Source organism: Oncorhynchus nerka, linkage group LG27 (assembly GCF_034236695.1).
Source record: "Oncorhynchus nerka isolate Pitt River linkage group LG27, Oner_Uvic_2.0, whole genome shotgun sequence".
Lineage (NCBI taxonomy): Eukaryota > Metazoa > Chordata > Actinopteri > Salmoniformes > Salmonidae > Oncorhynchus > Oncorhynchus nerka.
Genome location: NC_088422.1, coordinates 34,111,323 through 34,129,792, shown reverse-complemented (window position 1 = coordinate 34,129,792; position 18,470 = coordinate 34,111,323). Strand labels below are relative to the sequence as shown.

Here is an 18,470-nt window from a genome sequence, read left to right as displayed (position 1 = left end):
TCTTCCTGTCATACCCACAAACCCACAAACCCACCTGTTACCAGGGTTAAGATTACCGTAGCGGGGTACCCTCCTCACAGAAATAGATACTCATATAGTGTGTGTGTTTGTGAGTGTGTGCGTGTGCACAGACGTGTAGAAACCTACTTAGCCTCAAATATATGCTGTCCATATACGATGCACAGGGTGCTAAACATTCCACCAAACACTGTGCATAGCTAGTCAGAGTGTCATTTGGTGAGTGTTTGTGTGTTCACTGCCTTGATGACTCAGAGAACATCTTTTCAACACAGTTTGAGCAAAAACAGCTGATGACACGACACACACACACACACACACACACACACACACACACACACACACACACACACACACACACACACACACACACACACACACACACACACACACACACTTTACCTTCTGGAATGCACTCCTACAAGGTGGACATCGGCCAACTTGGCCCAGGTCAGGCAAAGTTCAGATGTCAAAGGGTCATTTCAGCACAGGGAAAGTACAGAAGTCTGACATGACCTATCCCTACACTAACAGTTGCCCTCCATGTCAAGGTCAATAACTTGGTTGAATGTCAATTACACAAGTTATTCACATTTTTTACTGTTCAGTACAGTGTGTTTATGTTGGTGTGTATCTGGCCTCTCTACTGTAGATGAGTAAGATAGTCTGGACTGTAGTGGTGTGTGTTAGGGAGAGGCACATGTCTGGTGCAGTCAGATAAGAGTGGAAGGGGCACTCTCTAGGCCACACCCAAACCCTGCCTGCCAGGCTTCCACAGAGTAACACCACTCTCAGTGTAAACAAACTTTCACTCGCTCACTGGCCTGTCTGACACAAATCCACACACACAGACACGGATGAACAAACACACACGCACACAATCCTCTATTGTCTTGTAAATCCTCATGCTAATCTTAACAAACCCATTCTGATAGAGATGGATGTGGGTCTAGCTCAATGATTTATATATACACTAGATGACTGACAGAGCATAGTGGTAAAGCCGCCGCGCCTACATCTCCACCTATTCCACCCCAGCCATTAGCACAAGCCTGTCCTCCCCAATTAAGGTGGCACCAACATCCTGTGTGGGAAGCTATATTTATTCATGTCTACATTAGTTTTTAGCATACTTAAAAATGATATTATGTGAGCTAAACCAAAAAAATAAACCATTAAAAACAAAAAAGCATTTTCCTTAAAGTATAATTTTGAGAGGTTACTAATGTTACTCTCCCCACTACACCAAGATTTTTTATTTTTTTTGAAATAGTGTAGAATTCCATTAATTTCTATAGAGGATTGCTCCTACTGGGAAGTGCCAATATGGCCGACCGGTGGCTTCAAAACACCATTGTGCCCTCAAAGCTCATCAATAAGCTAAATACCCTGGGACTAAACACCTCCCTCTGCAACTGGATCCTGGACTTCCTGACTGGCCGCCCCCAGGTGGTAAGGGTAGGTAACAACACATCTGCCACGCTGATCCTCAACACGGGGACCCCTCAGGGGTGCATGGCCAAGCACGACTCCAACACTATCATTAAGTTTTCCGACGACACAACAGTGGTAGGCCTGATCACCAACAATGATGAGACAGCCTATAGGGAGGAGGTCAGAGACCTGGCAGTGTGGTCCCTCAACATGATCAAGACGAAGGTGAGGATCCTGGACTACAGGAAAAGGAGGACCGAGCACGCCCCCCATTCTCAATGACGGGGCTGCAGTGGAGCAGGTTGAGAGCTTCAAGTTCCTTGGTGTCCACATCACCAACAATCATGGTCCAAACACACAAAGAAAGTCGTGAAGAGGGCACGACAATGCCTATTCCCCCTCAGGAGACTGAAAATATTTGGCATGGGTCCTCAGATCCTCAAAAGATTCTACAGCTGCGCCATCGAGGGCATTCTGACTGGTTGCATCACCGCCTGGTATGGCAACTGCTCGGCCTCCCACCACAAGGCAATACAGAGGGTAGTGTGGATGGCCCAGTACATCACTGGGGCCAAGCTTCCTGCCATCCAGGACCTCTACACCAGGCGGTGTCAGAGGAAGGCCCTAAAAATTGCCAAAGGCTCCAGCCACCCAAGTCATAGACTGTTCTCTCTGCTACTGCACGGCAAGCAGTACCGGAGCGTCAAGTCTAGGTCCAAGAGGCTTCTTAACAGCAGCTTCTACCCCCAAGCCATAAGACTCCTGAACCCCCCATTTTTACGCTGCTGTTACTCTCTGTTTATTATCTATGTATAGTACTTTACCTCTACCTAAATGTACATATTACCTCGATTACCTCAACTAACCTGTGCCCCAACACATTGACTCTGTATTGGTACCCCCTGTATATAGCCTCACTACTGTTATTTTATTGTTGCTTTTAAATTATTATTTTTTACTTCAGTTTATTTTAGTAAATACTTTCCTAACACTTATTTTTCTTAAAACTACGTTGTTGGTTAAGGGCTTGTAAGTAAGCATGTAAGGTGTTGTATTCGGCGCATGTGACAAAAACAATTTGAAATCCTCTCAATCGCCAAAACATAGTATCAGCAATCCAGGCTTTATTTACATCATTGGCCTACCTCCTATAAGCCCTAGAGAGGACAGTGATGTGGGACTGGCTGGAGTTAGTAGAGCTACATCATCAATCACTCTCTACTGTTCTATTACTGAACTTTTTCTGTATGGAAAGAGAGACAATAACCTGCAGCATGTCATCATTAGCATCATAGTACACAGTAATGCTATGGGTATCCCATTGTCCTCAGGCTCTGTACACTGACGCAAACACTGTACCTCTGTCTCTCTCTCTAATCCTCACATTCTTCACTAATTCTACCCAGCTCTCCTTCCTCTTCCTTTGTTCGCCCCCGTCTCATACAATCCTGTCCTCCATTCCCCCTATATTTTCCCCCTCTTTTCATTGCTTTCTCTCCTTCTCTCCCTCCCTGACTCTCTTGCTTAGTGTTCTGGTGCTGCGGCAGACAGTATGACATCACCGCCGAGCTGGTGTACTGCAGTGTGTGTGTGTGTGTGTGTGTGTGTGTGTGTGTGTGTGTGTGTGTGTGTGTGTGTGTGTTATGAGTCCCAGGCGTAGTCTGGGTATCTCAAGGCTATCAGACTGTTAAACAGCCACCATTGAGTGGCTGCTGCCAACACACTGTCATTGACACTGACCCAACTCCAGCCACTTTAATAATGGGAATTGATGGGAAATGATGTAAATATATCACTAGCCACTTTAAACAATGCTACCTTATATAATGTTACTTACCCTACATTATTCATCTCATATGCATACGTATATACTGTACTCTACATCATCGACTGCATCCTTATGTAATACATGTATCACTAGCCACTTTAACTATGCCACTTTGTTTACTTTGTCTACATACTCATCTCATATGTATATACTGTACTCGATACCATCTACTGTATGCTGCTCTGTACCATCACTCACTCATATATCCTTATGTACATATTCTTTATCCCCTTACACTGTGTATAAGACAGTAGTTTTAGAATTGTTAGTTAGATTACTTGTTGGTTATCACTGCATTGTCGGAACTAGAAGCACAAGCATTTCGCTACACTCGCATTAACATCTGCTAACCATGTGTATGTGACAAATAAAATTTGATTTGATTTGATTTGAACAGTAAGGTTATTACTGTCGCTCAGTATCTAAGTAGGTGTGAAACCACGGCACAAACGTCACTCTGTGTGTGTTTGATGACATGCTATAAAAGTGGCGGTTCTACTTGAAGCCCTGGATGACAGGACAGTGTGAGGCTGCAGTTAGGATAGGAAGGAGGAGCAGTGCACGGAGGCAGTATAGAGCTGCCTGGTCTCGGGCTATTGTTCCGCCGGGGATAGTGACTGGGGCTCGGCCATTGATCTTGAGGAAGCCCACTCCCTCTCCTATGGTTTCATGGATCTGTGTGTGAGGCTGATACGGGCAACTAACCACTAACTAATGAAGAAACCAGCGATGAGTCTGCACTACGGATAGCCTGAACTACACAGCTCCCCCGTCAGGGAATTATGCGAGGAAGCGTGTGTAGAACACACACACACACACACGGCACATCACACATTTGCCGGCACAACACCAGATGCAGATCATACATATCTGAGATGCCACCCCAGCTATTTGTGCACCAGCAGAAAGGTGCCAATAAGGGGTTTTATATGTCGTATATGACAAGATGAAATCCAGCACATAATAATAACTGTTATAGTACAGCTATAGCATGCTATCTAGGGCCACAACATACATAAGCTGGATATTCCTGCAGAGACATCTTAAACAACGATTCCATTTCCCTCTTTTGCTGACTTGTATTTGTTCTGGACATCGATTTTCTTTCCCTCCCTACCTGCCTGCCTCCCTCCCTCCCTCCATTTCTCTGTCTATTTGAGCTAGCTAGCTGCAGAGTGAACGTGCTGGTTCCGGTCAGGGTGGTGTTGTTGTGGTGAGGAGCCAGTCAGACAGAGACCCCGAGGGACTCTATGTTCTGGACACACAGGAACCAACCTGGCCGAGCAATTCCACCCGCTCACTCAACACAGTCTATCTGTCTGTCCGTCTGCTTCCAGCTATACCCTCTGATTAAATGCGTATAATAATTGTTCACGTTCTCACACTTCCTATATCTTTCTTGGGGAACCATAGAAATAGAGAGGGGACTGTATATAGAGTGAGAGAGACTGGAAGAAAGAGAGACCATAAGCATTCCTCATGTGTACTACTGTGTAGCTACACTATCATTACTATTGGTAACAGGGATGCAATTATATGGAATCAACTAGAGACCGCTAATAAGTCCCATGGTTGTAATAGACTTGATCTGTAATTAGGTTAACAGCTAGCTATGTAGTCACTGTGGGGTTACACTATAGAGTGAGATCAGAACCAAGAGAGCGAGTGAGGGAGGTGCGTAGAGAATTCAGTGGGAGTCTGAGCTGTCATCTGTGAAGTCAAACAGAAGCACAGTCAGTGGATCTACAACTTTGATCCGACTGTCACTGAATGCATCTCTATACTGACGTTTCAATACGCTGCAGCATGCGCGCGTGTGTGTGTGTGTGTGTGTGTGTGTGTGTGTGTGTGTGTGTGTGTGTGTGTGTGTGTGTGTGTGTGTGTGTGTGTGTGTGTGTGTATGTGGAGACAGACAGAGGACAAGACCGAGAGCATGGGAGTGAGTGAGAAGGGCAACTTAATCAGATACAGTAATTGCGACAACAGTACAAAATGTTTAGCCGTTCTCACAACTATCAACAATACACATACTTTGGAGCATTCACATTTCTTAAGGTTGCATCATCTGGCACTTCACAGCATCCTTTACCAGATGATATCTGCTGTAGCCGAAATCCCTTTCTACACAGCAATCTCACTAGCTATACAGTATACAGACAGAACAACTTAGCTCTCTGCTGTGTGTCTTTGAATCTACATGCTCCCTAAATTAGCATAGTGTAGGAGCTTCACTGAAGCCAAGGTCAAATAATGTAGCTAATGAGATCAGTGTACTGATCATAAATGTACTTACCACCCCCACACAACAGACAGCCCACAACAGGACATCACATTACAGATAGACTAAAAGAAGTCACAACACAAGGAGTATTACAGAACAGGACACGCACCCCTCACACACACACACCCCTTACACACACTTCTCATGCACACACTCCTAATCTCAGACACACATGCACCGCTACTCCCTAATATACTCCCAAACAACCAGCTAGACTCTCTCTCCTGCAGAGAGCTGTATGTAGTTGGTATGGAACACCAAATACTATCAATGTTACGGACAGAACATGAACAGACAGAAGTTCTGTTTTGAGAGAGTTAAAGTTAAATAATTCACTCCACGTTCTGTCACTGTTGTTCTATTCTATTCAATTGAAAACTGAACTGAAAGATGAATCTGTTAAATATGAGACAGGCGTCATCAGGAGACTTCAATATGGAACAGAGAAGTGTTTTCACGGTGTGTCTCTCAGACAGCCCTCTCTTTACTCCTCACATCCATTTCCTCTATCCTTCACTCCTTTTCTCACTCCCTTTCTCTGTGTGACAGACAGAGACATGGACAGATTCATTAGCGAAGGGAAGACCAAATAGAGGGAGGGAAGCGAGGGACAGGCCTCCAAATAGTTCACGTGGAGAGGCAGAAACAGAGAGCAGCATGGTGAATGGCACTGAACAAGCTGTGAATCTAATCTGCATGGTGACCTACAGTTTAACATGGTTAAACTGTAGTAAAAAAAACAGAGCAGACAGATTGGCAGACAGTCAGTAGCATGACAGAGAGAGGATAGAGTGAAAGAGAGAGTGACGAGATTAGAGTGGTGAAAGAAAGAAGGGGACAGATATTGGAACACAATCCAGTTTCTACTCACTCCACAGGTGATGATCTTGGCCGGCATGCCTGTTGGCCCTCCACTCCCTCTCCGCTTTTCTCTCTTTCTCTCTGTCTCTCTTACACACACACTCACACACTCTACTATCGTTCCCTTGCCCCCAGAGAGTGTGACACACACACTTGAGTGCACAGGGCCCGTCCAGGGGGAGGGGACAGGAGGGGAGGCTGGGGGTGAGGGGGGCCAGGGGGTTTATCTCTAGAGGAATGCTGCCTGTATCTAAAGACACACACACATACACACACTCATCAACAAATATGTTCCCCTCAGTCTCACGCTGTGTCGCCTCTCCCACTACCTCTCCCTGTCTCTCTTTCTTCATGCCACTTTCTCTTTACTGTCTCCCTCTCCTCTCCACCAGCTCCCCCCTCATTCTCTCTCTTTCATCCCCAGGTTGATCCCTTCTTTTCTGCTGTCCCTCCTTCCATACATGTCTCCCCACATCTCTCTGTCCCTCCTGTATTTTTGTGACAGCCAGACAATAAAAACAATTCTCGGGCCAGGCATTTCCCAAAAGGCGTGGTGTTTCGGGTGGAGAAAGCCTGTGCTGTGTGAGCAGGTCTGTTCCAGTCTGTAGAGTGACTTAGCGCCCAGCGGGTGGGGGGGCATTTACGCTGCCATTGCCCTGTGACAATGGGCCAGACGCACGGGCGGGGGGGAGGGACCAGGGGGGCGAGTCTCTCAAAGGGCCCTGCCTCTTTTAATAAAGCGTCTGTCATTCCCCGCCTGAAAAGGCCTCCTTTTTACCCCCTCTCACCTCCTTTCTATCTCTCCTAGCTAAACGCTGGGAAAAGCATATTGCTGCCAAAACCATGCAGAGAGATAAATGCTTGTAGGAGAGGGGGATGAAGGGGGATGAGGGGGGTAGTAGGGGAGCGGTTGTTCCTCCTGATGGGGGTTACACACCACTCAGTGTCACTGGACCGTGACCTGGGTAAAAACATCACGTGACTGGGTCCTGGTGTGTTATGTGGGTGAGAGTTTCCAGTGCCAACCACTGCAGGGCAGGGGGCTGGAGATACTAATGTCTGTGAAGAGATGACAAATTACCCTGCGGTCCTCAGCTATAGAAGACAAACAAGCTCCTTTCATGATCTTAGTATTATCTAACAAAACTCTGCCACATCTAATATCCCCTGGCTCTGAGTACAGTATGTAGGGGGAAGCTAAAGAGGAGTCATAACATAGCAGGAATAACAGACTGACAACAGCTCTTCAGATCAGAGTCCAGACGTGGGTAATGATGGAACCAGGCTGGTATCTGTCAAGAGCCAATGATGTTCTCTATTACGGAGAATTCTAAAACAGCACCAGTCTGCCTGGCCCACCCATAGCCATCACCCATTGCCAAACTTTAACCAAAGACAAGGCCTAGACTGGGGCAAAGAGAGACACATAGAGGAACGAGCCACGAGCCATGACTCTCTGAATGTGTATGGGTCAGGACCAGGGTTATATGCTGTGATATACTGTGCTCTCCTGTATTGTGATGTGGCTGATTTAGGTTAGGGGCAGACGTTACCTCTAGACCTCCCATGCTGCCCCCCTCGTTGGCAGGACAAAGCCCCTCTCTCCCTGCTCTTTAGGGCCACTGCCATCAGCGTGTGGCAGGCGCTTTGTGGGGTTTTATTGCCTATTTCCTGATGCTTCCTGAAACACTGGGGAGACTTCAAAAGGTGGTGGAGGAATCAACATCAACAAACTGTCATTCTGTCACACACTCATACTTTGTCATAATACACACAGTCACATGAACACACGAATGCAGGTAAACTCTGATAAGCGCGCACACACACACACGCACGCACGCACGCACGCACGCACGCACGCACGCACGCACGCACGCACGCACGCACGCACGCACGCACGCACACACACACACACACACACACACACACACACACACACACACACAGCATGGGGCCAACTTCTTAGCCTGGGCCTCAGCTCCTCACACACAGGACTAAGACAGGACTGTTAGCTAACTGTTCGTAAGAAGCTGCAGGCCTTAAAGCGGGCTAACAGACCATTCCATGTCTAACACTAGACTAACACTGGGCTAACACAGACTTATGGCTGTGTCTACACAGGCAGCCCAATTCTGATATTTTTTTCCACTAATTGGTCTTTTGACCAATCACATCAAATCGTTTCACATCAGAGCCGATCTGATTGGTCGAAAGACCAATTAGTGAAAAGAATATCAGAATTGGGCTGCCTGTGTAAACACAACCTAACACGCACACATTGTACAAAGAATATACATTTTGGCCTATACTAAGCTACTGTGCCCCAATCACACCTGCAGGGTGAGTGACTTGCCTGTAGACATGTAAAGACAACAACATAATGGACCTGTGTAACACAAGGAGGAAATAGAAAATAGGAGAAAGACGGGACTAACGGAGGATGTATAGCCACAGGCAGCAATTGTTTTTGGGCAGGACCAGTGACCCATCAGTCTTTTTGAGTGGAGAGACAAAGCAAGAGAGGAAGAAAGGGAGAGATACTGTAGAGTGAGAGAGTGTGCTTTTGAGAGAGAGAGGGGAGAAGGGGGGAAGAGAGCAACATCTCCCTACCCAATGGGCACAGATGTCAATTCAATGTCTATTCCACGTTGGTTCAATGTCATTTAAAATGACTCATTTCATTGAAATGACATGGAAACAACGTTGATTCAACTGGTGTTAAGCCCAGTGTGTATCCTTTTCATTCTTTTTTTCTTCCTTCGTCTGCTATGTGAGAGGGGCATCAGACTGAAATATGGTGTCCTCCGTAATTATTGGGACAGTGAACCATTTCTTCTTATTTTGGCTCTATAATCCAAAAGTTCCAATTTTAAATCAAATATTTGAGGGTATTTTCATCCATATCGAGTGAACCGTTTAGGGAATTACAGTACTTTCTGTACATAGTCCCCTGTTTTAGTGGAGCATAAGTATTGGGACAAACTACTTATAGTGTACAAAACATTATGAACACCTGCTCTTTTCATGGCATAGACTGACCAGGTGAATCCAGGTAAAAGCTATGATCCCTTATTGATGTCACTTGTTAAATCCACTTCAATGAGTGTAGATGAAGGGGAGAAACAGGTTAAAGAAGGATATGTATGATATTTAGGATGCAATGTAATCATTGTGTGCTGGAATATGATACCAAATACTAATCTTTTGACTTATATACACTTATATGTGAATTTGTCCCAATATTTTCGGACTATGTACAAAAAGTGCTGTAATTTCTAAATGGTTCACCCGATATAGATGAAAATACCCTCAAATATTTGATTTAAAATCTGAACTTTTGGAGTATAGAGCCTTTAGCCTCAGAGTCATTGTATCATTTTAAATCCAAAGTGCTGGAGTACAGAACCAAAACAACAGTGTGTTACTGTCCCAATACTTTTGTAGCTCATTGTAGCTACAAAGCACAGAACATGGCCTCCCTGGTCATCCATCTCTCCTCTCCTTCCCTCTCCGTCTCTCGTCTTCTGACTGGCTGTGCTGTGGAGATGGGAGGGGGGCATATTAGGGAGAAGAGAGGGAGAAAGAAACGAATGGAAAATGAAAATGGCAGGGGAGCTTGTCTGTGTCAGTGTGTGTGAGAATATTGTACGTATGTGCGCGTGTATATAATTGATATGTGTGAGAGAAAGAGGGGGAAATTAGATGATGTTGGAAGGAGGGAGATTGGCATCCATCCATGCAGTGCAGTACAGTCTATGCTGGCCCTGTTCTGTGCTGTAATAATAAAGTTATGTCCAGTGTTGGTATCTGAAAATATAGTTTTCCAAACTACCAATTACTTCACACGGGAAAAACATGTAGTTTACTTGAACAAAAATAACTTTTAAAAGTAGTATGTTTCAAGTGAAAATTAGGCAGGTCTTATGCTGAAAAAGGAGGAAATTATAGCCTACTTCATCCATATTTTATTTTAGCCAAAAAAGTAGTTAAATACACCTCTACATGGCATATAAGTAATTAACTACTGAAAACACTACCAAGATTTGAATTTAGTTTAATTACCACCAAGCTACAGCAAGATGTAGTTAAAGAGATTCTCCAGTACTTTTGTATACTTTTTAGCCAGTAGTTCTGAAAGTAGCTCTCATGGGCCAAAAGTTGCCCCTTAAAATTGCGTACTCAAAACCTAACTTAACTTACTACGTCACATATGTGACTCATTTCAGGAAACTAGGCGTATGTCGCAAGTCACAACTTCACAGGAGAGGCATTTGAACGTTTTTTTTCAAATTTTTCATCAAAATGCATTTTTTGCCAGATATGCCTTCTTGAACATTTGAACTTTAATGTGTCTTAATAACAAACTTGTATGCCATCTGTATATATGAATACGTTTGTTAAGTTACGAGCCTAGTTGGTTTAGCCACAGAAAAAATCAGGAACCTTCCTGCTAGTCATGATTGGCTGAGATAATGAATGGGCTGGACATGCCTTGAGATGAGTTTCGGATTGGTCTGCCGTGTAATGGCGATCAACACTGTTGTTGTCACGGAAGAAGTTGACTGAGTTTTGAAATCAGTGGAATCTGGTAGAAGCAGAGTATGATAAGGAGATGAATTCAATTCTGGCGTCTGATTGCAAATGTAGAGGAGGTCAGAATACTGTTGTATAAAACACCTGTTTTAGGATTACATCTTCAAACTAAGGGCAACCATGGCACCCGTGACAGAGAGGGGGAAATATCTGATGATTCTTGTGGCATTGCACAGGGTCAGTTTGAACCAGAGTGACTTGACACATTGGGTCAAGCAAGCTGTACAAACAAAATGGAAATGAGGATCAGAGGATTAAATCGTCTTGAGCTCAACATTTGAATGGACTGGAAAATAATGGCTTAAGTTTTGCGACTAAATACACCCTTCTAGCTAGCTGACCACCGATTTTTGATTGCAATTTATGTAAGTTAAGTTAGGTCTTGAGAGTTTTCAAAAAAGTAATAAAAAAGTAATATATATACTATATATACACATAGTGTGGAACATGCTGTATATTGTAAAATTCGACTGCGCGACAGACCACACATAATTTAATATCTAACTTTTTACCTCTGAAATATAGCTAACTGATTTCAAGCAAGTATATGTTTTTTTAACCAGAAGGCTAACCAACTAGTCAACTATTTAGTAAACACTTCAGATGCGATATTGGTGTCTCTTTTTGAACAAAATGTAATGGATATATCTTGTAATTGAGCAAAATATTAAGGTGGCCAATAACTTGGGACCATATGCTGATAATACAGGACATCATTTTTTTGCTAAACCGTTTATCAAAAAGCTGATAGTAGTAGAATTTCCACTGAAATGTCGAACATGCCAATTTGCTAACCCTTTAGCTAACATTTTTACGACACCAATAATCACAAAACATTGATGGTTTGATCACAAGATAACACTGTTGAAGGTAATATATTTCTAAATGCTGTTGAATATGCCGATAATACGGGGTGCTATGCTAGCTGACATTAGGTGGCTGGCTCACTAGCTAGCATTACGTGTATGATCTGTGCAGTAATATTATCTCAGAAATCCATTTGCATTCTGGCTGGTCTTGTCCAACCAATGTCTGTTCACTTGGGCATGGCCACTGAGTGAGCATAAGTTCACTTATGAAAACAATTCTCTCATTTAGAAGCTAAAATCACATTTCATCTTCTCACAAATAGTTTCATATTTAAAATTTAAATTGCACAACAATTCCATGTGAATGTGATAACTAGAATGTGTAGACTTTCCAAGATACAATTTATGTCGTCCTATCATCAGATATAATGTCCCAGACTACAACTGATCTGACATCATATTCTTCAAGTATCAACTGACACTTTCAACTGGTTGAGAAAGGGAAATATTGTTCCATTCCCCAACCTTTTGATGTTACCATACTTTCTCTGTGGTAACACAGGGCTTTCCAAGAGCCCATTCTGTAGAGTGGAGAGAAAAGGGGGAAAGTTATTTATGGGGGGTTATAAACCTCACCGAACAAGTTAACGTCATGACAGTCCCCCTTTTCGATAATCCTGCAAGTTGTAAACCAACATAAAAATGACTGTGGATTGTCCTGGTTGTGGACCATCATTGTGGTCCCTCTCTGGTGGTTGACCCGGGTAGGGTTTCTGCGAATGAAGCAGACCGCTCCAAGGCTGGACAGCAGATGTCCAGTTGGTGATCGCTGTTGCGGTTACCCTCTGGTGGTCTACCTTGGTAGGTTTTCTGTAAGCTGCAAAGCACCACAGTAATGGCCAGGGGATGTCTGGGTTGGGGATTGCCGTTCCGGACTTGTCGTCTGGTCATCCATACTGGAAGATCTGGGCAGTAACTTAGGCAGCTGTTAACAACACACACACACACTCATGAAATATATAATTACATTTCCTCCCAAATGAGCGGTGTTGTGGCACTAACTGATGGTTGTCTGGGGAAGTTGTTTATGGCTCGATCACTTCCTAAGTGTCAAAGAAAATGAAAGAAAATGAATAAAAGCCCAAAGAAAAGATACATATAAAATATAGTTATCACCTCTTAATCATCTAATTGGATAACCCAGGGGATAACCTATGGACTTCTGGGGATAAACTGGTGAGTACGGTAGCAATTTACCCAGGCTGGCATTTTGCTAGGACCCTTAAGTGATCCGAGCATAAATCCTAATTGGATGTTCCATTGTACATGTGTGTTTATGCTTACACAAGCGCGCATGTCAAGGGAAGAAAACCAAGTATCCTGGTAGACTACTTGTTCAGAATGAGACATTTTCAGGTCAATGCCTGGAGGTCAGTCAGAATTGGTGTTGAGGGAGTCTGTAGTGGTTTTACTACAAGTCACTGTGTCTTCCATAACTGTAGGGGCGATAGGTATGAAGAAGAAACCACAGAAACCAAGATGGCGTAGCAGTGCAGACGTGGATGGTTGTTTCTCCTGTGTACATTTTGTATTTTTCTTCTTCTTTGTATATATTTCAATTGATTTTCAATCTCTTTTCCATTTTTAAATTAAATATACCTTCCGGCATCCCGCCTCACCCAATTGTGATACAGATCCGCTATATTTAGACTTTATAGCGAGAACCTCCATCAGAAGCTAGTCATCAGAAGCTAACCAGCTAATTAGCTGCTAGCTATTTAGTCATTGTCAGCCACTGCTAGCGGCCTTTACCTTCTGCACAGACACCAGACGCTTTTAGCCTGGATAATACTTGCCAGCCTGCCAGTATCAGACTGTTTTCTCCACCACAACGTCGGATTCCTGCTGTAAGCCCTAGACCATTACTCCTGATCATCACAGCTAGCTAGCTGCCCCCGAGTGGCCCAGCCCCAAAGCTAGCTCTGAGCCAGGCCCACCTCCTGGCCTGCTCAGTGATCACTCGGCTACACGGCTGTTGCCTCCCGGACTCTACCCCAACATGACTAGAATCCACAACTCTACCGGATTCTTGCCGTAAGCTCTGGACCTTTGCATCGGATCATCGCTGCTAGCTAGCTGCTACCAAGTGGCTATAGTGGCTAACGCCCCTGTCCCGAAGCTAGCACCAGTTAGCCGCAAGCCAGGTGCATCTCCCGGCTAGCAAACGCAATTACTACAGCTACAATACCTCTTTAGCCAACTGGCCTGGACCCTTTGTCGACACGGAGCCCCGCTGTTCCACCCCGATTGGTCTGCCGATGTAACTCCATTCGTTGTGCCCTCAACCAGCCTGTTGTTGTTATCTTTGCTGATTAGCTGTCTTACCCGTTGTTGTCTTAACTAGCTCTCCCAATCAACACCTGTGATTGCTTTATGCCTCGCTTTATGTCTCTCTCAAATATCAATATGACTTGTATACTGTTGTTAAGGATAGTTATCATTGTTTTAGTTTACTGTGGAGCTCCTAGTCCCACTCAATATGCCTCAGATACCTCCTTTGTCCCACCTCCCACACATGGGGTGACCTCACCCAGCATAACTAGTGTGTCCAGAGATGCAAACTCTCTTATCGTCACTCAGTGCCTGGGTTTACCTCTACTGTACCAGCACCCTACCATACCCCTGTCTGTACATTATGCCCTGAATCTATCCTACTACGCCCAGAAATCTGCTCCTTTAATTCTCTGTCCCCAATGCACTAGACGACCAGATTTGATAGCCTTTAGCCGTACCCTCATCCTACTCCACCTCTGTTCCTCAGGTGATGTGGAGGTTAACCCAGGCCCTGCGTGTCCCCAGGCATTCTCATTTGTTGACTTCTGTAACCGAAAAAGCCTCATCCCTATGTTTATTTTACTCACTGCTTTAGCACACTCAGCCAACCCTGATGTCCTTGCCGTGTCTGAATCCTGGCTTAGGAAGGCCACCAAAAATTCAGAGATTTCCTTCCCCAACTACAACATTTACGTCAAGATAGAACTGCCAAAGGGGGAGGAGTTGAAATCTACTGCAGAGATAGCCTGTAAAGTTCTTTCATACTTTCCAGGTCTATGCCCAAACAGTTCGAGCTTTTATTTTTTTAAATGAATCTCTCCAGAAACAAGTCTATCACTGATGCCACCTGTTATAGACCCCGTCCTCAGCTCCCAGCTGTGCCCTGGACTCCATATATGAATTGATTGCCCCCATCTATCTTCAGAGTTTGTCCTGTTAGGAGACCTAAACTGGGATATGCTTAACACCCCAGCAGTCCCACATTCTAAGGTAGATGCCCTCAATCTCACTCAAATGATCAAGGAACCCACCATGTACAACCCTAAATCCGTAAACATGGGCACCCTCACAGATATTATCCTGACCAACTTGCCCTCCAAATACACCTCTGCTGTGATCTCAGTGATCACTGCCTCATTGCCTGCATCCGCTATGGGTCCACGGTCCCCTCATCACTGTCAAACGCTCCCTAAAACGCTTCTGCGAGCAAGCCTTTCTAGTCGACCTAGCCCGGATATCCTGGAAGGATATTGATCTCATTCCGTCAGTCGAGGATAACTGGTCATTCTTTAAAAGTAATTTCCTCACCATCTTAAATAAGCATGCCCCTTTCCAAAAATTTAGAACTAAGAACAGATATAGCACTTGGTTCACTCCAGACCTGACTGCCCTCAACCAGCACAAAAACATCCTGTGGCAGACTGCACTAGCATCGAATAGTCCCCGCGATATGCAACTTTTCAGGGAAGTCAGGAACCAATACATGCAGTCAGTCAGGAAAGCAAAGGCTAACTTTTTCAAACAGAAATTTGCATCATGTAGCTCTAAATCCAAAAAGTTCTGGCACATTGTAAAGTCCATGGAGAATAAGAGCACCTCCTCCCAGTTGCCCACTGCACTGAGGCTAGGAAACATTGTCACCACCGATAAATCCACTATAATTGAGAATTTCAATAAACATTTCTCTACGGCTGGCCATGCTTTCCTCCTGGCTACACCAAACCCGGCAAACAGCTCCGCATCTACTTTCCCAAGCCTCCCCAGCTTCTCCTTCACCCAAATCCACATAGCAGATGTTCTGAAAGAGCTGCAAAATCTGGACTAGTACAAATCAGCTGGGTTAGACAATCTGGATCCTCTCTTTCTAAAACAATCCTCCACCATTGTTGCATCCCCTATTATCAGTCTGTTCAACCTCTCTTTCGTATCGTCCGAGAACCCTAAAGATTGGAAAGCTGCCATGGTCATCCCCCTCTTCAAAGGGGGTGACACTCTAGACCCAAACTGTTATAGACCTATATCCATCCTGCCCTGCCTTTCTAAAGTCTTCGAAAGCCAAGTTAATAAAAAGATCACTGACCATTTCAAATCCCACCATATCTTCTCCGCTGTGCAATCCGGTTTCCGAGCTTGTCAAAGGTGCACCTCATACTAAACGATGTCATAACCGCCATCGAAAAAAGACAGTACTGTGCAGCCGCCTTCATCGACCTGGCCAAGGCTTTCGACTCTGTCAATCACAGTATTCTTATCGGCAGACTCAACAGCCCTGGATTCAGAAATGACTGCCTCGCCTGGTTCACCAACTACTTCTCAGACAGTTCAGTGTGTCAAATCGGAGGGCCTGTTGTCCGGACCTCTGGCAGTCTCAATGGGGGTACCACAGGGTTCAATTCTTGGGCTGACTCTTTTCTCTGTATATATCAACTCTTGCTGCGGGTGATTCCCTGATCCACCTCTATGCAGACGACACAATTCTGTATACATCTGGCCCTTCTTTGGACACAGTGTTAACAAACCTCCAAACGAGCTCCAAAGCCATACAACACTCCTTCCGTGGCCTCCGACTGCTCTTAAACGCTAGTAAAACTAAATGCATGCTTTTCAACCGTTCGCTGCTCACACCTGCCCACCCGACTAACATCACTACTCTGGACGGTTCTGACTTAGAATATGTGGACAACTACAAATATCTAGGTGCCTGGCTAGACTGTAAACTTTCCTTCCAGACTCATATTAAACATCTCCAATCCAAAATGAAATCTAGAATCGGCTTCCTATTTCGCAACAAAGCCTCCTTCACTCACGCCGCCAAACATACCCTTGTAAAACTGACTATCCTACCGATCCTCGACTTCGGCGATGTCATTTACAAATGACTCTCCTCAATACTCTACTCAGAAAACTGGATGCAGTCTATCACAGTGCCATCCGTTTTGTCACCAAAGCCTCATATACCACCCACCACTGCGACCTGTATGTCCTCGTTGGCTGGCCCTTGCTACATATTCAATGCCAGACCCACTGGCTCCAGGTCATCTATAAGTCTTTGCTAGGTAAAGCTCCGCCTTATCTCAGCTCACTGGTCACAATAACAACGCCCACCCGTAGCACACGCTCCAGCAGGTACATCTCACTGGTCGCCCCCAAAGCCAACACCTCCTTTGGCCACCTTTCCTTCCAGTTCTCTGCTGCCAATGACTGGTACGAATTGCAAAAATCGCTGAAGCTGGAGACTTATATTTCTCTCACTAACTTTAAACATCTGCAGCGATTGGATAGCCCATCTGTAAATAACCCATCCAATCTACCTACCTCAACCCCATATTGGTTTTTAAAAAACTTTTATTTCTACTTCTACATTATTCTACTTCTACCAGTATTTCTACTTGGACATCATCATCTGCACATCTATCACTTCAGTGTTAATTTGCTTCGCTACTATGGCCTATTTATTATCTTATCTCCTCACGCCATTTGCACACACTGTATATACACTTTCTTTTTTTCCTATTATGATATTGACTGTACACTTGTTTATTCTATGTGTAACTCTGTGTTATTGTTTGTGTCACACTGCTTTGCTTTATCTTGGCCAGGTCTCAGTTGTAAATGTGAACTTGTTCTCAACTAGCCTACCTGGTTAAATAAAGGCGGAAAAAACAAACAAAAAAAAACGTCTATTTCATAGCTATGTTATCCATGGAGGGGAGGCAAAGTCTGAAACCTTCTATCTCTTCATTCCTTTGAGTACCAGACTCCGGTTGCTTGGTGGGGTAATCGAGCTGTTGCGCGACTGTTCTGGAATTCCACCAGATTGTACCTAAGGGTGGTATTCTGCTGCATTGCAGAGTCCACTTGAGCACTTAGAGTACTGATTTTGTTGTGTTGCACTTGCTCCTTTCGGTCTCAATCTTATCTGTCATTGTTTGCAGATAGAGGTCTTGAGTAAGGAGTGAGAGATTCAGTGATGAGATTTCCTCCGCTTGCTTAGAAATCAATATTTCCATCTTCATCACTTGAGTTCTCATCATTAATTTGGTCAGCGACTTCAACGAGTTCTGCTGATTTGTCATCCAACTTAGTCATTGTGTTCATTAACTGATCGTCTTTGGTCTGCAGCATTTGGAGTAGAACATTGTTACTCTTGAGTAACGTTCAACAAAACTGCCTGCATGTTATCAAATTGCACGCTCCTGTTTGTAGATAACTTCACAGATTTATCTAGTTTGGAGTGGACTGCATCGTATTTTGGCTAAATCAATGTTTTCCCGGAGACAACAATTTTGTTGAGAAAGAGTTTGTTCATCGT

General features: G+C 44.4%; 1 protein-coding gene across 1 annotated transcript in view; it reads right to left on the bottom strand.

Moving 5' to 3' along the window:
* Positions 1–6,586, bottom strand: part of LOC115111645 (ankyrin-1-like) — a 75,963-nt gene extending 69,377 nt beyond the window's left edge. Inside the window, exon 1 of the mRNA XM_065011588.1 lies at positions 6,433–6,586. Within this exon, the coding sequence (XP_064867660.1) occupies positions 6,433–6,459 (27 nt within the window). The 5' untranslated portion in view covers positions 6,460–6,586. The remainder of the gene's footprint in view (positions 1–6,432) is intronic.
* Between the last annotated feature and the right edge of the window lie 11,884 nt (positions 6,587–18,470).